Source organism: Carex rostrata, chromosome 17 (assembly GCF_964058835.1).
Source record: "Carex rostrata chromosome 17, lpCarRost1.2, whole genome shotgun sequence".
In the NCBI taxonomy this organism is placed as follows: domain Eukaryota; kingdom Viridiplantae; phylum Streptophyta; class Magnoliopsida; order Poales; family Cyperaceae; genus Carex; species Carex rostrata.
In genome coordinates, this window is record NC_135934.1 from 5,303,287 (window position 1) to 5,327,910 (window position 24,624).

The 24,624-nt window shown below is 35.1% G+C and overlaps 2 protein-coding genes across 2 annotated transcripts; one reads left to right on the forward strand and one right to left on the reverse strand.

Annotated features, from left to right (window-relative positions):
* Positions 1-1,800: 1,800 nt before the first annotated feature.
* Positions 1,801-6,329, reverse strand: LOC144568250 (uncharacterized). The gene is made up of 7 exons (XM_078318534.1): positions 6,191-6,329; positions 5,150-5,237; positions 3,945-4,007; positions 3,420-3,467; positions 2,755-2,814; positions 2,198-2,258; positions 1,801-2,101 (listed from the first exon to the last, which is right to left on the reverse strand). The coding sequence occupies exons 2-7, from the start codon at positions 5,192-5,194 to the stop codon at positions 2,064-2,066; spliced, it is 315 nt and encodes a 104-aa protein (XP_078174660.1). The 5' UTR covers positions 5,195-5,237; positions 6,191-6,329; the 3' UTR covers positions 1,801-2,063.
* A 10,679-nt stretch (positions 6,330-17,008) lies between these two features.
* Positions 17,009-24,380, forward strand: LOC144568245 (uncharacterized). Its single transcript, XM_078318529.1, has 12 exons — positions 17,009-17,187; positions 17,296-17,423; positions 17,913-17,975; positions 18,078-18,199; positions 18,281-18,396; positions 18,632-19,430; positions 20,421-21,152; positions 21,687-21,908; positions 22,264-22,359; positions 22,786-22,980; positions 23,109-23,222; positions 23,876-24,380. The coding sequence occupies exons 1-12, from the start codon at positions 17,093-17,095 to the stop codon at positions 24,134-24,136; spliced, it is 2,943 nt and encodes a 980-aa protein (XP_078174655.1). The 5' UTR covers positions 17,009-17,092; the 3' UTR covers positions 24,137-24,380.
* The last annotated feature ends 244 nt before the right edge of the window (positions 24,381-24,624 follow it).

The following is a 24,624-nucleotide window of genomic DNA, read 5'->3' on the forward strand; positions in this document are numbered from 1 at the left end:
CATATTTATCCATTTTATTGTATTTTATATTAAAACACATTCTAAATTTATAAAATACCTATTTTACCCTTTTATTAAAAAAGCATAATACGCCCATCTGACTCCAATTTGAATCTGAAGGTTCCTCTACCGTCCGAATTGCTTTAAGATTCGTGCGCGCCACATCAACACGAATCTTGAAGCGAACACACACGGATATTGAAGCAATGTGCACAGATTTTAATGTGTTGCATGCGGATCAAAATTGCTTTGAGATTCGTGCAGACTAGATTAGCACGAATCTTGAAGCGAACACGCAATAATCTTATTGCGATGCGCTCGGATCAGACAGTATAGGAACCCTTCATATTCAAATTTGACTTTAATGGGGCATCTCATACTTTTAATGAAGGGTAAAGTAGGTATTTTTTTAATTTAGAATTAGTTTTAATATAAAAGACAATAAAATGGGTAAATATGTGAGTTTTTGAAGTTTAGAGGGGGAAATACGTAATTTTAAAATTTAGAGGGGGAAATACGTAATATTGAAGTTTTTGAGGGGTATACATGAAATTCCCCTTTTTTGGGGGTTAATCCAAACTAATTTGAAAAATTACAAGATTTATTTAATATTCGTGCTAATTCAAAACGGACGCTTCGAATTCTGTTGCAGTAATTCAAATTTCTAAGTTACTGAAGGCACATGAATTCGATTGTGAAGAGATTGGTCAGATGACTTCTTCTTAAAATAAAAGGAAAGAAAGAAAAAAAGGAAAAAGAAAGAGAGAGAGAGAAAGAGAGATGGGGTGAGGGCGATTGGGCGAATGTCTGTAGGTAGCTGGTGAGAGAGGTTCGCTTTAGGTTTGACATGATGTTAGCTCGTGTGTATTGGTTGTTAGTTTAGACTTTAGACCTTTAGAGGTGTATGTTCACTTTTGATGATATCTCTTCTTAATCGTGATTAGGCCAAATTCCATAATTAGAACCACCTTTATTTTTTCTTTCTCTTTTAGGCGTTGATGGCACCATTTCATCTACCCTCGTGAGTGATTTGAAAGTAGCCCTTCTACCAGCAATCACCTAATCTGACTATCTTCTAGAAAAAAAACAATTTTTAAACATTAATAGCCTAGTATTGGTCTATTGCAAAAACATTAAAATTGCCCCCAATAGAAATTCTAGGGAATTTTCAATATTGTACGTCCAACAAGGTAAGAAATCCAAACGAGGATAAAAGCCCAAAAAATGCTGCCTTGTTTTAGATTTTTTTGATGCAGAACACAGAGCTCATATCCGCTCTATAAAATCTAGGCACTGTTTGTGGGCCATCCGATCAAATTCCAACAGCCCATATTAACAACAGGAGATTTTAACGTGTTTTGATCTGGGCCATTGGATTTGAATGGCACAATTAACTCCAAAAGAGCATCTTTTGAGTTAATGCATCTGCCGTCTGATCAGGATGGTCCGTGCCTATAATGCACAGGGCCCTTTAATATTAGTGCAGATCTCAATCGGATGGTCCAGATCTTTTAACACACGTTCCGTTAATGCAGAGGATACAAATTCCATTTTACCGGGGGCGGGGGCGGGGGCAGATGAATTCTGAAATACCACATTAGAATTGACCTTAACAAGTAAAAGAGGACCTCTGAAAATTAATCACAGCCACTGATCAAGTAGCAGTGAATGTGATCTGCACTGCATATTGCTGATCAACAACTGTGATTTGCACAGACATTTCAGTGCTGTAGAGAATCCTGGTAACAAGACCATAGAATACAAGTGATCTTTACCTAAAAAAAAATGCACGGCGGCTCATGGATTCAATATTTCTTTTAAATTTGTTCCAAACAATATCAATCGGAATTTTCAATAAACTAAGGGACAAGAGCAACATAAATGAAATGGTGAATTCAATTTAGTATCGATCTGCCTTATCAACTGCCAGCACCAAAATATATTTGTTGTGCTCAATTGTACCTGATTACCATGAAGTACAATACATCCATCAAATGACATGTAAAAGCAATAATGCCCCTATAAAATGAGAAGCTGCGTAGAGGATAAATCTCGAAATCAGATTAACTGGTATTCATGTCAGTAATCGAGCTGTCACCATCTGCAATGACAGACATGTAGAAACATAATTGAGAAGGAAGAACAAAGATGGTTCAACAAACAAGGGCAACGTTGTCAGAACAATTACTAACTATACCTTCAGTTTCAGAAGCTGTGTAAATAGACCTCCTAGAACGCACTTGTTGCTGAGGAGTGGGCTATAGATATTAAGAAATAAATAATTTTTTAAATGATTAATAGAAGCATAATTAAAAAACTAAAATTACTAGGGACAAGGGTTTTTTGGGAAATGACTAACCCCCAGTATACCAATGTGCAAGAAACACCCAACATTTCTCAAATAGCAAATGACATGCAACATATTTTGGATTATGCGCAAGCACCAACCCGTGAAAGAACATGCGAAGATAGCAAAATAAAGAAGAAAAAAAAGTTGACCTAATAATCAACCAAATCCCTTTTTAAGCAGCAAAAGGATAGCGCACAAATGCAAATATGAGAAATATCAGGTGCTTTGTGCATATATTGGTCTTAACATTCACAAAAGCATACAATCAACTAAAAAACAAATCTTACCAGACCCTGTATTTCAGATGGAAAAGAACCTTAGGATGTCAAGTAGATTTATATAATTTGAAGCTGTAATTTCAACAATTAAAAATATGCAGTTAAGATAGGGTATAAAGGCGTCACCTGTAATTTTGGCCTAAGTGCCTCAAGAGGTCCCTTGGGCTTCTCGACAGGAGCTCCTTGCTGTTATAGGTAGGAGAAAAATTCAGAACATTTTCAATGTGAAATATGAAGTTTCATGATTCAAAATCCTTTATAAAGCAAAACAATTTATTATGTTGTATTTTAAAGGGCACAAGGACCGAAAAATAGCACAGTATAATTAAAGAGTGAGGCTACGGTACTATGCATAGGGCACATCGGTCTGTATTATGGATCCATATTTCTATTTTCTAAGCGCAAACATCCGATCCAAATCACTCAATATGATATTCATATGAATATGTATTTGAAGGCCAAATTTTACATTTTCTAGAACTTTTGTACTATTTTTAATTTTTTTTAGATAGGTAGAATATCACTTGATCTAAAAATTATAGGCCATTCAAAATTAGTGATTTTTTACCTATCCAAACAAATAGTTAAAAAGATTCTAAAAAGTATAAAATTTGGCCTCCAAATACATTTTAATACGGAGATCATGTTGACTTGGTTTGGATCAACTATTTAGACTTTAAAAATGAATATATGGATCTATAGTACGGACCAATATGCGATATGCATAGTATCGTAGCCTCACTCGTTATTAAATCAAGGATACTATCTAACAATATATATGAGAAGAGTACCTTTCCTAGGGCCCAATCGGCAGAATCAAAGAATGCACGTTCATGATCCTACAAAAAATAAGATGGTTTGTACATTATAAATTGAAAAGACAGCAGGTTTAAAGGAGCAGTCATCTTGTCAGCATTGACATAATACTCCAATGCCACCAATGATTAGCAGCGTTTGCAAATAAACATGCACGATAAATATGAGCACTAACTTTGGTACAATGAAAGGGAATAAAATAGTCACTGTAACAAGTCCCCACCTATTGTAACCCATTCAGACCTCTACTGGGGTCCCAAAAAAATATAATTTTCATATTCCAAACTAAATTCTTCTCACTTACCTTTTCCAATATACTTATAAAAATTTAACCCTATCATAATTGATATAATAAAATGAAAAAAAATGGTTTTACGCAAAAACAATTAATTTAGTGACAAAAACATTCTTTGTGCAACAAGAACCACTGGTGTTTCCTGCAAATAAGAATAAACAAATGGCACTTCTAAGGGGAAATAGAACTCAAAGAGAAAAGCTACCTTGGAAATAAGTGGAGGCTTCTTTGGTAGCATCCCTCCATATTTCTTTTTGATGGCTGCCTCCTGCCACAAGTAAAGATTTAAAAGGAATAGGTCAAAATTAGTCCGACTGTAATGTTAAATATTATGAAGAGTGAGGGTACGGTACTATGCATAGCGCATATTGGTCTGTTTTCAAAGTCTAAAAAATCAATCTGAACAGTGCTGCGTGATCTCCATATGAAAATGTACTTGTAGATCAAATTTTACATTTTTTAGAATTTTTTTTACTATTTTTTTAAATAGGTAAAAAAATCAATCTAAAGATTCTAGACCATTCAAAAGTAGTGATTTTTTACCTATCTAAACAAATAGTAAAGAAAATTTAAAAAAATTAAAATTTAGTCTTCAAGTACAATTTTCATATGGAGATCATTTTGAACGGTTCAGATCGACTATTTGGACTTTGAAAACAAAAATATTGATTCGTAGTACGGACCAATCCGTGCTATGCATAGTACCACAGCCTCACTCATATTATGAACATATTTCTTTTTGCTAGCATCTCAAGGAATGCATCCAAAATACTCCTGCCACAAGCAGGTCCATTTTCATTGCAAAGGAAAGAAATTAAGGCTCAAAATTTCATCTCTAGACCATTCAAAAACTAAAAATTCAAAAAGCAGCCCAAATCGGGGAACCTCAAACTGCTGCAAAAGCGGTAGCAGTAGACCAAAGAAAAAGGGGAAATGGGTGAGCACTAAATGTGTACCATGAGATCAGAAAAATGATAACCATAAGTTGCAACTATATACCACCAGAACTAAATGTCTTCAGGATCAATTTACTATATTTTAACCGGACTATCTTATTGTCAAAAATAAGATTGATATCAGAAGTCCCATTTTACAGGCATGACCATATTATATGTTATTGTGGCTGTGAAAAATGACAAGTTTTTATGCATTTATTGTCATTCATATAACGATTCCAACTTCTAAATGGCTGAATTTAACGACCCTTGATGCATCAAATGATACAGATGCATGAAATTTGATAGGTAGACTATCTACATATCAAACAGTGCATTTATAAGCTTATATTTTGGTTTTCAAGCATTTTTTTTTTACTTGAAAGATATTGTCAACATTTTCAAGTAATTTCATTGTCAAGGATCACATCGAAATTAAAATTCATTAACATATCCAAAACAAAACTGAATAAACCTGGTCTTGAGATGAAGGCATGGAATTGTTTGCATTCTGGTCCATAGGTTATTTTAACTGTGCACGTTTCACCAAAAGGATCTTGCAACTGTAAAACAATTGGAGTAGTTGATAACAAAAAAATAGAAAGACAAAGATCTCAATTAAGTATTTAAATGACCAAATGTATATACTAATAGCAGCAGTAAGTTTGCATCAAATTGAAGACATTGCATTGCACTAATTACATAACACATGTAGCTAATTAAGGCATTGTAATATGCTGCTGGCATTTTAAATGAGAAAAGAGAAGCAATAAGAAATTGGCATGATGATCAGTTTATCTGATTGGTCATGCTGAGGTGCATTTCCTTTATTTTTATTTTCAAATGTGCATTAGGTGTCTAAGAATTGATTTCTTCTATACTGATTTCTCTTCTCCACAGATTTGGTTCAATAGAGGCATTAAGAGTTTATTCTCAGCATATGCCCCACATATAGCCAATACAATTATAGTTCTTTTAAGACATGATACAGATAATAAGAACAATGTAGCTTAATAGTACGAACGCTAACACTTGACTAGTCAGTCAGGTTTCTATATTTTAACATCTTTAATGTACCAATATCAATTATCATAGTTGCTTAAATACATCTACAATTGTGAAATTAGGTCAATTCATGCTGAAACAAAAATGGTTTTCACTTGCAATTGAATAACTACTTTCTCAATTTCATATTTAAGAAACTTCAACTGTCTGATTATAACTTGTTTATTTATAGAACAGAATCACTGGTATAGATGACTGATGATGAAAATCACATCAAACAATGATGCATTGCTCTCTATACCAGATATTTATAATTTTTTCTCCAATAGAAGCTCAATTGAGTTCCAAAATCAAAATCCCCAAACAGATTAGCTCACGATCGGAGCTTAGGCGTCAATAACCAAAGCGATCCATGGATCTTGCAACATAATTCGTAGTTCCTCGAAATTTCTAGAAAAATATAATTACGAAATATAAAATGGGAAAGAGAGATGAGATCTGAAGTACTCACCGTGTTTGATCTTGACTCCTGAGGCTCGTATTGTTCTACCTGTTTAGCGAAGAGAAGGAATTCAATTATGAAGGGAACGGGGATGGAGAGCGGGCCGGGTTTATTTAGAGTCGGATTGTACAACTCGGGTGGTGATAATCTGACAGTAGGACCACACATATCCGAACCGTTACATGTGGAGCCCATTTGCCAGAGAACTGTTATAAAAATTGACCGTTCGTACCTGCTCCAGAGGACTTTTGAAACCGGATACTAAGGTGGACCTGGTCCTGACTCCGGAAACACTGAATCGGCGTATAGTTTATGTTTTCGGGTATTATAGAGTTGACGGTCAATGTAAACTGATAACCTGTAGACCCGATAATCTGCACATCGGTGTAAATTGGGCTGAAGGCTTGTGGACTGGGAGGATGCATTTTGGGCCGAATTATCACTTATAAATGGTAAATTTGCTTGTTTTGTGGTTGATTTTAAGACAACAAAATTTAGATGTTCATACAGTTTCAATATGAAAAAGGGGCCCCTATACAGACCTCATCCTTCATCTAAAAAAGAAGAGAAAACGAAAAACCCAAATTTGTATGTAAGGTACGTAATTACTAAAGTTTTCTGTTTATCTTTTAACAAACTCAAAACAAAATTTTCTGCCGAAACGTACTTACCGTTTCGGTAAATATGAGAGATTTTACAGTTTTGTAAGGGTAAATATGATATTTGAAGCAATCGGTGGAGCTTACAGAACATTGCAAAGGCTTCTATGGACATAAGGACCTATTTGTAAAATGAACATATTTTTATTTTCAAAGTTCAAACAGTCAATCCGAACCGTTCATCTTGTTCTCCATATTAATATGTGCTTGGAGACCAAATTTTACATTTTTCTGAATTTGTTTACTATTTATTAAGATGGGTACAAAAAATATCAAATTCAGATCATTGAATTTTGTACCCATCTTAATAAATAGTAAAAAAATCAGAAAAATGTAAAATTTGGTCTCCAAGCACATATTAATATGGAGAACAAGATGAACGGGTCGGATCGACTGTTTGAACTTTGAAAATAAAAATATATTCATTTTACAAATAGGTCCTTATGTCCATAGAAGCCTTTGCCAAAATAATATATTATACAGCTTAATGCATAAATAAAAATTAATATAAGATTTTGTCTTTATCATTTATTCTAAAGTTAATGAGTACAAAATAATTCTTATATATTCATTAAGTTAATAAAAAAAATTCTTTTCCGTCTACTTATTAGATAAATTAATAAGAAAAATAATTCTTATTTATATCGTCCGCTATGTTTACAGTAAATTAAAGCACTTATTGCCTCAAAATAATAGGTAGTAATTGAACTATGTATAGAAGTAAAATATTTTGATGTGAAGAAGTACAAGATTCAAAATTGAGTAGGGTTAAAATGCACCATTGGTCTTAGGCCTCAACTATACTCCACATCTCTATTTCCGTTTATAAAGTTTAAACAGTCAATTCGAACCGCTCAACATGATGTACATATTAAAATGTGCTTAGATATCAAATTTTATATTTTTTAGAATTTTTTTACTATTTTTTACTATGATTGAGGCACAAAACTAATGATGCATTTTAATCTTACTCTTCAAAATTAGACTCCTCCAAAAATAATTACAAAGCAAATATTTTAATTTAGGAACAATAAATTTAAAACTCTTTGTTAGCATAGAATCTGGGAAATGTTTTGACAGACAGGTTACAGAAACATGGACCAGGTCCACAGCTTGGCGTACATCTCCTGACGTCACGTGCCTTCAAAATCTAAAAACCTCAACGGAATTAAAGCGGGCCCCACTACACAGTTTTTTTTTTTTGAAAGAAGTGGGCTATGCCACCGATTTCCATTGCAAGAAACCATTACAAAGTTAATTGGTACCAGTGGTACCAACCAAGGACAATATAAGCATACTGATAAGCTAAACTAACAAACAAAATAAGCCAAAAGAAAAAACAGAACACTTAAATCCTATTACAACCTGCATAGCACTCATATACCTAAGAAAATAATCAAAACAACCCCCTGAAAAGCCATCAAATCACCAATAGACCAACATATGCATAGTAGACCCTGCAAGCTAAGAAATCTCAAAACAGTTCATCAAAGCTAAATATGCAAAACAGATACTATCATAACAAAAACACATATAGTAGCTTCAATATCTTCACCCTCCATCTGTAGCCTCATCCTCCATTCTGCTTCCTGTCCCAAGCATAGGGATTATAGCCCAAGTATCCTCCATATGGGTAGCAATTAAACCCCCTAATAGGTCCTTTGCATCAGGAGGTAAGATATAGATTAGTTTCTCTATAGCCTCATATTTCTGAAGGGAACACCAAAATTTAACAAACGCAATAATTTGTGTACCTAGAGTGTGGGGACCTTTTGCAACCCCCCCTTTAAAAATTAACCTATTTCTCTCGAGCCACACAGTCCACAAGACTGCACCTATAATCATCATAACCAAATTATCATCCTTCATAGGTATACACGTACCTATATCCCACAAGTCATCTAAACTTACACACGTAAACACAAAATTGTTGTACCTAGCTATCCAGTGCCATATCTGACGTACCATGGAACAAGTTAGAAACAAATGAGACACGGTTTCTTGCTCATGACAGAAAATACATGATTGGTCTCCCTGCCATCCCCTCTTACTAAGATTATCCCTAGTTAGAATTCTATTTTGTTTAGCCAACCAAAGAAATATTCTAATTTTGAGGGGTATATGAGCCTTCCAAATTTTAGTGAATGTAGAGTTAGGTATTCCACCAAATATAAGCCAAGTATACAAGGAATGGACACTAAATCTACCAGTGCTAGACCACCGCCATACAATGTGGTCGTTAATGGTCCCTAATTGAAAATTCTGAAATTGAGTTAATAAAGTACACCATTCTGTATGATATGTGCTTACTAATTGTCGACAAAAGTCAATATGTAAACCTGCAGGACTGAATACCTGTGAAACCAAAATATGTTTATCACATGCAATATCAAACAAATTTGGATAAATAGTAGCCAAAACACTGTTACCCGCCCATCTATCCAGCCAGAAACGTATCGAATGCCCATTGCCTACCTGCCAATCCGTATTAACGTCTATAATATTCTTACTTTTCATTATATCCTTCCAAAAAGGAGAATGTATTCCATAAGTACCTATAACACTATATTTGTGAATAAGGATATACTTCCAATTTCCTACAACGTTATCATCTAAAAATCTCATAAGCCATTTGGCTAAAAGAGCATCATTCATTGCTTTCAAATCAAGTACACCCAATCCCCCTAAATCTTTGCTTCTACACACTCGAGTCCAACTTATCAAGGAATATCTTTTCCTTACTGTGCTACCCCCAAACCAGAGGAAGCGTTGTCTAAGTTTATCAATTCTATATCGAACTCCCACAGGCATACGATACAATGACAACCAATAAAGAGGAATAACTGAAATTACAGAATTTAATAATGTTACTCGACCTCCCAAATAAAGTAATTTGCCTTTCCAAGATTGCAATCGTTTTTCTATTTTTTCTATTAAATCATTCCAACAAGTCATAGGTAAATTCTTCCAATGCAAGGGTACCCCTAGATAGGTTATTGGCAAACTAACAAGTTTACAACCTAATTGATGTGCTAAAACCTGCCCCTCTTGTTGAGATAAATTTAAAGCAACCATCTCACTTTTATCAAAATTCACTTTCAAACCCGATAAGTTCTCAAAACAAAGTAAGATCCACTTTAAAGAGTTGATCATTTTCCTATCAGCTTGTAAAAACAGTAATGTGTCATCAGCAAACTGCAAATTCAGCACCTCCCCAAGATTAAGAAAGTTCCCTAATCCTCCTCTGATCCTCCTCCTCCCCACCCACGTTTAGGGCCGATTTTTTTATTAATAGAAAAAAAAAATATCGAAATACTAGATTATTTTTAGGTTTTTTCGAAAAATAGGTAGGATGGGTTGTGTTAACCCGTCCGGTGAACGGGTCTAATTATTCCGTCCGGGTTAATCCCCTAATACGCTTCTTAATCAAATTCGCTCAAAAAAAAAATTACAAAAAGTCGGACGAGTTATAGCGTCCCGTCCCCCACATAAAAAAAAAAATATCCGAACAGTTTGCTTAAACCCATCCCGGCGCAAAAAAAAAAATCAGATGGGTTCTTTTATACTTTCCTTTTGTTCTGGTCTGAGTGGTGTTGTGTTAGTATTGAGTTGTTGTACCACTTTATAATAGCCTTCTTTTGCTGTGTATATCCCTATCTTGCTGCATTGCCAGACCAAACAGTCCTTGAGCAGGTTATTACCTATTGGTTTTGGGGCTGCCGTCACTATGTGTTGTGCCTGTTGGAGACCCATGAGATCGCATACCTGGTCCTCTTTCCATGAATTTGTTGCACAGTCAAACAATTCTGCTACCGTGGTGGTACTCTCCCTATTTGTTGTGAATTTTCCTGATGCCATGGCTGATTCATGGCCAGAACCCTTTCCCCCATACTTATGTACCAACTGACATCATGTTTAAAGAACAATTTAAGCTCCTGTACCGCTCTCCAAAGCGAACTGGCTCCTCGTACCACTTTCCCAAAACCCCGCCCTAAGATAGTACTTAGCCTTTACTATAGCTACCCATAGTTTGCCATTGTTCATGGCTAACTGCCACACAATTTTTAGAACATCGCAAATTTCTAATCTCCTGAACCCCCCATCACCCCACCCCAAACCCCCTATGTTCTTCATTCCCCAAACATATCTTTTTCCAGGCTATCATGGACATATATCTATGCTGGTTCAATTTTTCCCAGAAATAAAGCTTCGCATGAGATCATTGATTTCTTTCACAATTTTCGCATGAGATCATCAATCTGATATTTAGCCAGGGGAGAGGTTCTTTTACTCAGCGCGGAGGGGAGACAGCGAAAGCGAAAGGGAAAGAGGAAAGGGACGGGTTAATAGCGATGGGGGACGGGACGTCTTAACCCATCCGGATTTTTTTTTTGCGTCAGGACGAGACCTGTAAACCCGTTCAGGATTTTTTTTCATTTTTTGGGGGGGGGACAGGACCTGTAAATCTGTCCGGGTTTTTGTTTTGTTTTTTTTTTACTGCGAAGTTGATTAATGGGTTTAATCAGGTATTAACCCGGACGGGATAATTAGACCCGTCCGGTGGACGGGTCAACACAACTAGGGATGGCAGAAAAGCCCATCAGCCTGATGGACCGTTCATACTTGCCTGGCCTGACCCTTTACTCGTTTGGCCCGACACCATAACAGGCCAAGCAAGGCCAGGCCTAGTGACAGGTCAGGTCAGGCTTGGGCTTAGGTTAAAGCCTACAGGCAGCCCGTTGGGCCTATTGTTTAAAAGATGCGTTAGGGTTTTTATTCTGGCCTCTGACTTTCGAAAACCTAAAACCATTTTCTCTCAATCTCAGCCGCTCCGCTCTCTCTCTCTTTTCCTTTTCGCCTCCCCAGAACACAGACCACACTCAAGTTACGCTCTCTCCGCCACCAATCTGCCCATTGAACACAGACCGCTCTCTCCGCCACCAATCTGCCCCACAACTAGTTCTCTGCCACCAGTTACGCTCCACCTCACCTAGTGACTCGCCTCAGCCATACGTAGCGGATGAATAGTACGTGTGCTCCTTTTTCTGGAGTTCTACTAGATTCTGGCCTCTAATTTGTTTATGTTTGATCTATGCTTGGGATTTCTTTAATATATTCGGTAGCACATGTTTACTGGTATACAAGTATGTGATCTATGTTTTGTATTATTTTCTTTAATGAATGTTTGTTGCATGTGATCAATATATCACTAATTCACCATATCAGTTTCTATTTTGGCTGAAATTTGTTGTATAGGTTGATTAATTAGTTGGTCCAAATGCTGATACTGATATTTGTACCAGTTCCTATTTGAGTTGTTATACTTATATGCTTACATAGTTTTGTTGAGTACATGTTCCTATTTGAGTTTTGTTGTATATGCTTATTTTTTTCAATAATGGAAGTCTTTTTTTTATATATATGAATATTGATTATGAGGTGTTTGACAAAATGCAGGTAGAGAATAAGCTTGTTTGAAGAATTCTTTAAAGCTCAAGAATGGGGATCAAGCTGATTGTATTTGCTGATTTTTCTAGTAAATAATCTGATTTTATTTCTAGGTCTCTATTATGCTTTATTTTTGCAATTTATGTACGAGAATGATACTTAAAAATAATTTTATTTCTAGCCTCTGATTTTGACTAAATTTATGTACGAGAATGATATTATTTTTGCAGCCTCTGATTATACTTAAAAATGATGCAGCCTCTAATTTTTTTTTCTTCTGATTTTGACTATATTAGTTACGATTCTGACTGAAATATTTTCTGATTTTGACTTCATTTTTTTCTGATTCTGACTGAAATATATTTTTTTTCTAATATATTACTGTGCAATGCTTGTATTTGTATGGATTTTAGTGGTAATTTCTATTGTGTATTTGCCGATTTTTTTATTTATATCCAAAAATTAAATTAAATTTCAAAAAATAACCGAACCGGATGTCAAATTTGAAATCTACCCAAACCGGTTAACCGTTAACCGGACCTTTTCAAAATGGTTCGGTTAACCATTAACCGGACCCAAACCATGGGTCCGGTTAACGGTTAACCGGATTCGTTGGTTCGCTGAACCGTTAACCGAATCGAACCCAATTTTTTTTTTTTTTTTTTTTTTTTTTTTTAAAAACAGAAAATTTTAAATGCATATGTATATGTATTTTTTTATTTTATATGTATATGTATATGTGTATGTATATTTTTCTATAATTTTAAATTTCAGATTTGATTTACAAATTTTTTTTGTGTAAATTTGATAAATCTAAATACGAATTTTATTTTATATGTATATGTAGATTATATAGAATATATAGTGTTTAGGGTTTAGGGTTAGTGTATATAGATTATATAGAATATTAATAAAATAAATATTCCGACAGAATATATATAGTTTCTGCAACATCCAATTATTAAGGTCTAAAATAATAATAATAATAATAATAATAATAAGGTCTAAAATTATTTATATAAAAATATATATAATAAATTTCTGCAACAGAAAAATAATTAGGCCGAAAATTATATATGAATTCATATAAAATCATAGAAAATACCAACATAATACAATTTGTGCAACATATATACACATATAGTTTTTTGTACATGCAATCCCATCTTATCCTATCATATAACATATAGTCAAGATCCAATACAACACATATAACACATAGTTCGGTCCTTCCCCTTTATTAGCCATGCAATCAACTTTTGGCCAAAATTCAGCGAGTTCGGCCCATTTTGCCAAAACGCATGGCTGTCATTGAGGTTGGACCGAATTTTTGTTCATCTTAAGTTGTGTTAGATCCAATATAGCAAAAATAGAGATGCGCATGTGAGGCCTCTTGGGAGGTTAAAGGTCTCCAACTTTTGCATCTCCCATAAATTTTAATAATAGAGAATAATTATGAATTGATTCAAGAATAATAATTCTCAAAATTTATACGAACCAAAGAATTAAATAAAATTAATAATTCTCCGATTAAAATTAGTAATTAATCCCAAAAAAAAATTTACTCTCGGATTAATCCAAAATTCGTCCAAAATGAATTTCTCAGTTTAAATTCGTCGTATAAGATCCGTAATCATGAACCATCAAAATGAATTTCTCAGTTTAAATTAGTAACTGTATATTTCAAAAAAAGTAAAAAAAAGTAAAAAAAAAGTAAAAAAAATTGGTAACTGTATATTATTTATGTATATGTATATGTATATGTGTATGTGTATGTGTATGTGTATTTTTCTATAATTTTAAATTTCATATTTGATTTACAAAAATTTTTGGTGTAAATTTGATAAATCTAAATACGAATTTTCATGTATATTTTCAATAGAAAAAAAAATTGAAAATTTTCTGTTTTAAAAAAAAGTAAAAAAAAAAAAAAAAAAAAAAAAAAAAAAAAATGGGTTCGGTTAACGGTTCAGCGAACCAACGAATCCGGTTAACCGTTAACCGAACCCGAACCCTTGGTCCGCTAAACGGTTAACCGAACCAAGGGTTCGCTAAACGGTTAACCGAACCCTTGGTCCGCTAAACCGTTAACCGAACCTAGGGTCCGGTTAACCGTTTAGCGGTTTGGGTACTTTTAAAATTTGAAATGCGGTTCGGTTGATTTTTGAAATTCAATTTAATTTTTGGATAAAAATAAAAAAATCGGGTGTATTTGTATGGATTTTAGTGATATTTGCATTGTTTTGTATTTGTTTGTATGGATTTTAGTGGTATTTGCATTGTTTGTGTATTGTTTGTAGTTGTTTGTATGGTATTTTAGTGTTAAATTAAAATTTGGTGTATAAGAAACTTGTGTAAATTGATGTTGGATTGGACCAGGCCGATCGGGCCGGGCCGGGTAAGGCAGCCCATTGGTGCAGACAGGCAAGCACAGGAATGATTGGAAAGCCTATGGGCGGGCCGGGCCAAAATTTTTAGGCCCGTCAGATCAGGCCAGGCAGGCGGGCCGTTAAATTTTAACAGGCAGGCCAGGCCTGGGATTGACAAAATACCTGTGGGTTCGGCCCATTGCCATCCCTAAACACAACCCGTTCTACCTATTTTTCGAAAAAATCCAAAAATATTCCCGTATTTTGATATTTCATTTATTTTTTTTCTATTAATAAAAAAATCGGACGTAATAGGGCTATAAATGAGCCGAGTTTGAGCGAGTTACCCCTAACTCGAACTTGGCTCATTTAATAAACGAGTGAGCCAACTCGAGTTGAGATGATAATAATGAGTTATAGAGCCAACTCGAACTCAGCTCGTTATTAACTCGAGTTGGCTCACAACTCGTTTAACCAGTGATAGTATTACAACACAAGTTCAAACTCAGCTCGTTATCAACTCGAGTTGGCTCACAACTCGTTTATAACTCGTTTAACCAGTGATAGTATTACAATACAAGTTCAAACATATTTTACACGAATTTCAAAGCACAAATAACAGTCTAGAGATTCGGGTTTGATTATTTTGGAATTTATTGTGACCAATACTATGTAACTGTATGTAACTCGAGTTATAAATAAGTGAGTTGGGGCTAACTCGAACTCAGCTCATTTATTAAACGAGTTGGCCAACTCGAGTTGTAAATGAGCCTAGTTAAACGAGCTGTAAATGAGCGAGTTACGAGTTCGAGCTTTTTTGCCCAGCCCTACCCACGTTTGACTCGACCCTGACACGCCCCCACCTCTTTCCCAAATATCAATACCTGTTTTAAAACCAAAAACTTCCTACTACGTGATGGACCCCACTATGTTTCTTTCACCGACAATCTACGACAATTTAATAATACAAACTAATCCATAAAGTTTGGTGTAAGAAATCTAGCAACTCGAATCCCCACTCTTCCTTGAACACGACCTATGATTAATAGTCGCATCTTCATTTTTGTACTGACTTATATCCACCGTTTGATCATTAATCGAAGGGTGTAGAATTAATTTGCAGATAGTTTCTATGCGGAGAGTTGCTTAGAGATCTCCTCGGCCAAACGGGAACCCATTTGTACAGAGTGAATTTTGAATTTTGGTGCGTATAGCGTTTGAACTTTTGATGGATCAAAAGGTCCCTGTCTAGCTCGAAATTTCTCTGTTTAACCTTGGTGCGCACAGGCTCCAGCAAAAGAAATTTTTTATTTCCTTCTCCCCACACCTCAACGAAACCCTAGAAGGCAGGGGCCTTTTTTAGAAGTTTAATTTTATTTTCATTTATTTAGTAACCAAATTATTAAAATATTACAATAAAATACACTACACAACCTATCTATACTATAGAGAATAAATTATAATTTTATTTTATTGTTTCATTCATTATTGTCAAATAAATATGATTGTCAATATATATTTTTATCAAAATAAAACCATCAAATACGATATATATCATATGTTATGTATTTAATAAAAATTAACATCTTAATTTTATTTTGATCGACTCCAATAACTTATAGAAACTTGTTGTTGTGGACATTCTCAGGCATTAGCATTTGAACTTCTTGGTTCTTATGAAACCAAACTTAAATGTTTATTATTGAGTTAAAAAAAATTTATTAAGAGGGTAACTTAGTCGAATAAATATAATAAAATAAAATAACTCGTGTAAAGAAATAAATAAATAGATTTGTACTTAGTCAAATAAATATACAAATTTTCGCACAAATAATTTTTATATATAAGTTACAAATTTTATTTATTTAGGAATTATAAAGATGTTACTTGATAATTTTATGTATATATATACACACTATTTGATATTAAACTATTCAAATTTTAAAAGTCGAACTATAAACACGTAATAATATTCGTATGACACCGTAATATTTTACGAACATTCGATTCGAAATTTGGACGAAAACATATTTTTAACAAATTAAACGAGTACATATTGAATTCTAGTTTGTTTGAATCTTTGGATGCAACTCACGACTAATCTTGAAGCACCTAAAATTAATAAAATTTATGCATACTAAAAATACCGTTGACTCATAGCTAGCAAAAAAAATTGAATCTGATCTTGAATCGCTACATGACAAATTAGAAATTATAAAATAAATTTTAAATAAAAATAGCACAAATGGCTTTGAATTTAATTTTTGGAGAGGATTTAACCCAAATCAATTCCCGTCCGGACCCCTATTCTTTCCCCTCTTCTTCTTCCTCTGACCGACGGTTCCCATAAGGAGACCTCCTCGCAAACCGACAAATCCGAACCTCTCACGCCACCATTAATAGATCGGAGCAGCTTTTTTCTCTCTCGTCTAGCCATGGAGGCTAGGTTTTTGCTAGGGTTTCTCCTTCTCCTCTCTCTCTTGAGCTTGTCTTTCTCCATCTACGAGGATCAAGTCGGGCTCGCTGATTGGTTCGTCAAACTCTCCCTCTCTTTTTTGCTACTTCGTGAGAGTATCTAAACTGTTATTAGATCCGTAATTGATTATTGATCTCGTATTATTTTCATCTGGTTTTTAAGGCATAAGAGGTACATAGGGAAGGTGAAGCATGCAGTGTTTCACGCACAGAAGACGGGAAGGAGGCGTGTGGTGGTTTCAACTGAAGAGAATGCAATTGCCTCTCTCGATCTTCGTACTGGAGACTTATGTCAGTAGATCAAAACTCTGATCGTTGATTAATTTCTTTCATTAGCTTTTCATTATAGTACTTTAGGGATAATTGAGTTCCCTGGATTTGAGAGTATACTGGGGTTTAGAGATGTTTGACTACTAATTGTAATTCCATACTGATTGGTACTTTCTGGTACCATCAGATTGTATCATTACCAGTCTTTGGCAGTGTCCCATGATCCATGTTGCAGTACCTTTTTTATGGAAAAATGTTACAGTACTTCAATTACTGTACCTGAAGTATCTTATGCTACCTGAGATTTTATCCGCAAGTAAGCCTCTATTAGTAATGGAATTTAAAAGATCAGTAAATATACAAAATAATGGAACTGAAAGCCATGTGTTACCAGTAGTAGCATATTAACAATCTGAGATTGAAATCCTTGGCCTAGAGATGACTATGCTGCGATTATTTTTTGCTTTTCTAAAATTTAAGGGTAAAATATGAAACTTCTTTCGTGTGCAGTTTGGAGGCATGTGCTTGGAAAAGATGATGTAGTGGATCAACTAAGCCTCTCTCTTGGGAAATGTAAGTCTATTTTCTTTATTTACCTAATTTATTATTTTTCTTTTTTTTGTAGGGATATACAAGCAATCTGAAACCTCGCTGTTCTAAATCTTATTATTTCAGATGTTGTTACACTTTCCTCGCGAGGTAGTGTATTGAGAGCATGGAACCTTCCTGATGGACAAATGGTCTGGGAAACTAGTCTTCAAAATTCAAACCCAACTGATTCGTTCCTACATGTTTTGGTAACTTGAAGAAATTTGTATTTTTATTTTCAATGCATAGTTTGTACTTCAGTTTAGTAATGATATAATAACTTTTTGTAGGGAAATGTTAAATCAGGAAGAGACAGCTTGATATTGGCATGCAATGGGGGTTCCATTCAGGCAGTATCAAGCATAGATGGTTTGGTTGTTTGGAAAAAAGATTTATCTGTTGATGGGTACTCTCTCTCTCTCTCTCTCTGTTGGATAATTTTGCCATTTTCTTATAGATTGTATAGCTGCTAGGCTCTTCTAATACTCTACATATATAAAATTAAAGTTCCCTTTTGATCATCTGTTATGTTTAGTTTGTACTCGATCCAATTATTTTAACCGGCTTCTTTCACCATGTTTTTTCAGCTTCCCTTTAGTTTATTTTTAAACTAACTATTGATTTGTTATATTTTCATGTAGATTAAAGCTGAAGCATGTTTTTCAGCCTCCAGAGAGTGATACCATCTATGCAATTGGCTTTATTGATACCTCACAGATTGCTGTATATCACCTCAATGCTAAAACAGGAGAATTGCTAAAGCATGCTACTCAATCTTCTCCAGTTGATCTCTCCAGTGAAATATCAGTCATTTCCAGTGACTCGCTTGTAGTGTTAGACTCAACCAGATCCAGCCTAATTCTCATTAAATTCACCGATGGAACCATAACTCACCATCATAAGCCTCTCTCAGGCATTGCTAAAGACTTCTCTGGCACCGCTGACTTGATTCCAACCAAATTAAATGACATTTTTGTAGTTAAAACTCCTTCAAGTGTTTCCTTTGTAAGAGTAAAAGGAGATAATGAACTTGAACTGATTGAAAAATCAGATCAAACCGGGATTGTGAGTGACAGCCTAACCCTCTCTGAAGAAGAGCAAGCCTTTGCAGTAGTGCACCATTCAAGCAACGCTATAAATTTCCAAGTACAAATCAACGGCAGAGAATTTCTCACTGAAGCTATCCAAATAGAGGAACACAGGGGGAGTGTCAAGAGTGTGTTCTTGAATAATTATTTGAGAACCGATAAATCACACGGGTTTAGAGCTTTGATTGTGATGGAGGATGAGTCGCTTTTGCTGGTGCAACAAGGGGCGGTAGTCTGGAGCAGAGAGGATGGCCTCGCCTCGATTTCTGATGCTGTTCCAGCAGAGCTACCAGTGGAGAAGGAAGGTGTCTCGGTTGTCGAGGTGGAGCATACCCTCTTGGAGTGGCTCAAGGTGTTAGTTTTTTTTAAATGCACCTGTGATACATTAATTATCGTTCTTAGTGCATTATTTTAACTCGCATTTTTAAATGCACCTATGATACATTAATTATTGTTCTTAGTACTACCTTGAACCATGGTACATTAATTTAAGAAGGGACCTGATATACCAAGAATATTGTTGCTACTGTGGTTGTTACCATCTTTAGTGTTCAGCTTGACATCAGGTAGTATTCATCTTAGATGAATTAAGTATTCTGATCGTCCGAATAACTATGGTTTTTGAACCAGCGTTGAACCGGAAAAATTAATTGTTCAAAAACCGGAAAATAGGATTAGAGGGTTCATGTGATGTTTTCCGGGCTTTGGGCATTACATGGAATGCTTGTCATGCAAAATATATGTGATATTGCCCCTGAATACTTTAAAATGCCATACATACCTCTGCAAAAAAGATAGAATATATCTTATGTTTCCCTTTGAAAACATAATTTCTTTAGAATATCTAAATTATACATATGTTTGAACATCTAATGTAAAGGAGGGGAGGGTTGTATAGTATTTTTCATCTTTTTTCTTGGATAACATCTTATGATTCTTATGCTCTGTAGGTGCGTGTATGATATTTTGCAGTGGCATACATGTTAAATTTTTGTAGGGTACACATGAAAATGTCCCATTAGATGCTGAGGAATATTTCACAACTTTACTTTGATTTGTGTCTAAAACCTCAAATGAGCAATTAACAGGGAACGAACGAGAAATTATTAACTGTACAATATCCACTATCTTAAATTATTAACTGTACAATATTCACAACTTTACACTGATATCTTGGCTGACACATTATTAATATCCACTATCTTAAATTATTAACTGTACAATAACTGGTTTATTCTATATGGAAACTGCTCAAAGATTGAGACTGGTCTTATTGATCAAGCTTTCTAGTAGTAATAATCTTATACGATGTTTCCATTTTTTGTTTTTTAATTTAATTTAGGGACATATGCTAAAACTAAAAGGAACCCTAATGTTGGCAACTCCCGATGACATGGGTGCCATCCAAGCAATGCATCTCAAAAGTTCAGGGAGAAATAAGATGACAAGGGACCATAACGGGTTCAGAAAGTTGATAATTGTTCTAACCCGATCCGGTAAGGTCTATGCCCTCCACACTGGAGATGGCCGGATTGTGTGGTCCCATCTATTGACCCCTCTTCTCCAGTCCCAACGCTGCCCTTCGCCCTCTGTTTTAACTCTGCGCAACTGGCGTGTTCCTCACCACAATGCTCTGCAAGAAAATCCCTCAGTTTTATTGGTCGGTCGATGTGGGCCCGGTTTAGAGTCTCATGGATTCCTCTCCATTGTCGACTCTTACTCGGGGAAGGAGCTGGAAACCCTGATTCTTGATCATTCTATATCTGAGGTGGTACCGTTGCCTCTGGCAGATTCATCAGAGCAGAAGCTTCACCTTATAATCGACAATGATTTAAATGTGCATTTGTATCCGAGGAGTTCGGATTCCTTGAAGGTGTTTATTGGTGAGATGGCAAATATGTACTACTACAAGGTTGATAATGCAAAAGGGGTTGTCAAGGGATATGCCTTTAAAGAAGGACATGGCACTGGATCATCTGATGAATACTGCTTTAGTACAAGAGAATTGTGGTCTCTTGTTTTCCCTTCGGATAGCGAGAGGATTGTTGCGACCGCCAAAAGAAAGATGACAGAGGTTTTTCCTCTCTCTCTCTCTCTCTCTTTTTTTTTTTCCTTCAATCTTCTTTAAAATTAATTAATGGTACCCTCTTTTCAAAGTGGACATTCTACATCTTTGATGATATAAAAAACATTCTGCATTATAAAGTTGAAATCCATCAAAATCTGTTACGCCTTGTGGCCTTGGTGAAAAGACTGTCAATTGAATTTTATTGAAACATTACGTGAAATACAGTTTTTTCTCTAATGAAGATTAAATGCTGATTTTTATTAAAGATGGGCTTTTTTAGAAGATTTAATGCAGTTTTTATTAACTCTTACAAAACACAATTGTGAAAATTGTATTCTTATGTACTCTTTATAGAACTTTTTGATTTGCATTACATGTCTGCTGGGCGCAGAGAGGAGACAGAATGAGAGATACTTTTCTAACCATTTTACTCCACTTTTTTCTTGTGCAATTTTTACACTTTTCTGAAAATCACCAGGTGCTTTCTGTTATATCCTAATACCATATCTGAGAGACTCATTTGTATAATGTATATGTTAGGTGGTGCACACGCAAGCCAAGATAATGACAAATCAAGATGTGATGTACAAGTACATATCAAAGAACATACTATTTGTTGCCACGGTTTCACCAAAAGCAACAGGAGGAATCGGACCTGCTGGGCCTGACGAGGCATCACTGGTCGCATACCTGATTGACACAGTCACTGGGCGGATTCTCCACCGAGTGACCCACCAAGGAGCCCAAGGTCCGGTCCATGCGGTATGTGTTTCATCGTCATGCTTACCTGATATGTGTTGGCTATTTATTGAGAAAAAAACACATTGCAAAGTCTGGTTACAAAGTGTGTGCGCGCGCGTGTGTATTGTCTTTCTTTTGTTCCTTCATTTATTTCTCTCTTTTTTTTTCAAAGTTTTACCAATTGGCTTGTGTGGAGTCACAAGGTATGGATGGTACCAGTACTAACACCATATGTTCTCCCAGGCATTGCAACTAGTGTTTAAAGTCAAATACTATGCTCATACCGGCACAAGCTTGGACTGTCACCGTGTTGAATGCCATCATTTTATAATTACTAATAGAGAATACATGTACTCAATTGTGAAATCCATGTCAGGTTGTGAGTGAAAATTGGGTGGTGTATCATTACTTCAATCTGAGAGCACATAGATACGAAATGACCGTTATTGAGATCTATGACCACTCACGTGCTGTAAGTACTTGTTTATTTATTTGTTTTTATTTCTTACTATGTTATTACATTGGCTTCCTAAAATCTACCTCGTATGAAATATTCGAGTTGTCATGCAACTAGGTTAAAATTAAGCCCAGTTAAGCTTCCTTTGTCTAACTAAGCAATGAAGTTTATTTTGCAATGATGCATCAGTTATTATATTTAACCCACTTTAGCTGATATATTAAGAATGCTTGATGTGAAAAAATTTGAAAAATAACCACCATTAAACCCAATTTGTCCTGAACTGAAAAAAAATGATGTCTTGTTAACTTAACTTTTGCTATTTTGCAAAGGACTCGGCTCGACTGAATCTTCTCTTCAGACCAACAATTGTTCAATTAAATAAGACAAAAAGTAACAAGCAAATGCAGTTGAATTTATGCTATTATCATTTTTAAACAGGATAACAAGGATTTGATGAAGCTGGTGTTGGGAAAACACAACTTAACAGCACCTATAACATCTTACTCACGTCCTGAGGTCACTACAAAGTCCCAGTCATATTTTTTCACACACTCTGTAAAAACAATTGCTGTAACTACAACAGCAAGGGGAATTACTTCCAAGCAAATCTTGATCGGCACCATTGGTGATCAGGTATAATCTATTACCCTTTAACTGGATGACTAGTGCAACAAAAAGCTTTTTGCTTGAAGCAAGAGTAATTTTTTCTTTTGTTTAAAAAAAAAAACAAATATTCCCTTTTGATATTTGCAAATTATCAGGTCTTGGCACTTGATAAACGGTTCTTGGACCCACGCCGTACTACTGATCCATCGCAAGAAGAGAAAGAAGAGGGCATAATTCCTTTAACTGATACCTTGCCTATTATCCCTCAGGTTTTTTTTTCTATTACATTGTTATCTTTTCTTCATCTTTTACTCTTCTCTCATGCCAAGATCACAAACTGGTGCCAATTCTTAGGGACCATAAATTTCGACCAGACCCCTATTAAATAAACAACAACAACAACCACCAAGGCTTTAGTCCCAAACAAGTTGGGGACTATGCATAGTGCAGATTGGTCCGCACTACGGATCAATATTTTCGTTTCCAAAGTCCAAATAGTCGATTCTGAACCAATCAACATGATCTCCATATGAAAATGTACTTGCAGGCTTAATTTTACATTTTTTTTAGAATCTCTTTACTATTTTTTAGATAGATAGAAAATCACTACTTTTGAATGGTTTAGAATTTTTCGATCAAGTGATTTTCTACCTACCTCAAAAAATAGTAAAAAATTACTAAAAAAAGTAAAATTTGATCTACAAGTACATTGTTATATGGAGATCATGTTTGAACAGTTCAGATCAATTGTTTGGAATTTGCAAGTGGAGAATATGGATCCACAGTATGGACTGTTATGCACTATGCAAAGTACCGTAGCCTCACTTAACATGTTGAAAATTATTAGGTCTCATGCTGACATCATTTCTGTTTCTCATATTTTTGTTCTGACATCATTTTTATTTCTCGAATAATTTTGTAGTCATATGTGACTCACACTCTCCAAGTGGGAGACCTGAGAGGCATAATATCTTTCCCTGCAAACCTAGAATCCACTACACACGTTTTCTCCTATGGTGTTGACCTTTTTTACACTAGAATCGCGCCATCTCGCACTTACGACTCACTTACTGATGAGTTCAGTTACGTGCTTCTTATCCTCACTGTAGTTGTCTTGGTAGTGGCAATTTTAGTCATGTGGGCCATGTCCAAGAAACAGGACTTGCAAGAAAAATGGAGATGAGGTTGTAATTTTCCGGTTGTTTCATTTTTATTCTGCTTTTGTTTTTCTCTTTAATTTATTGTAACATTTCTACTAGAATTCAATTTTCCAAGCCTTTCGCTTTCTTTATTTTAGCCTTTTATTTTATTTCTGTAACTCTACATGGATAAGAATAGTGAGGTAGTGGGGTAGCTCTTCTGTAAACTAAAGCAAATTTGTAATGATTATCAGACCATTAACGCAATTTTCCTGGTGCATCTTATACGAAGCAATTGAATGCATTTACGTAATTGATTTTTTGTTTTCCCAATTAAATTGTGTTGTGCTTTATGCAGTGTAAAGTATGACACGTACAGTGAATAAGTTTGGACAGTTAATACACGGACCAAAACAAAAACACCTCAATAAAGAGAGAGAGAGTGTGTGTGTGTGTGGGTTTGAAAAGAACACCCACCAAAGGTCGTGTGAGCTACCACTCAATACCTGAGGGAGAGGGTGTGCTTTCAATT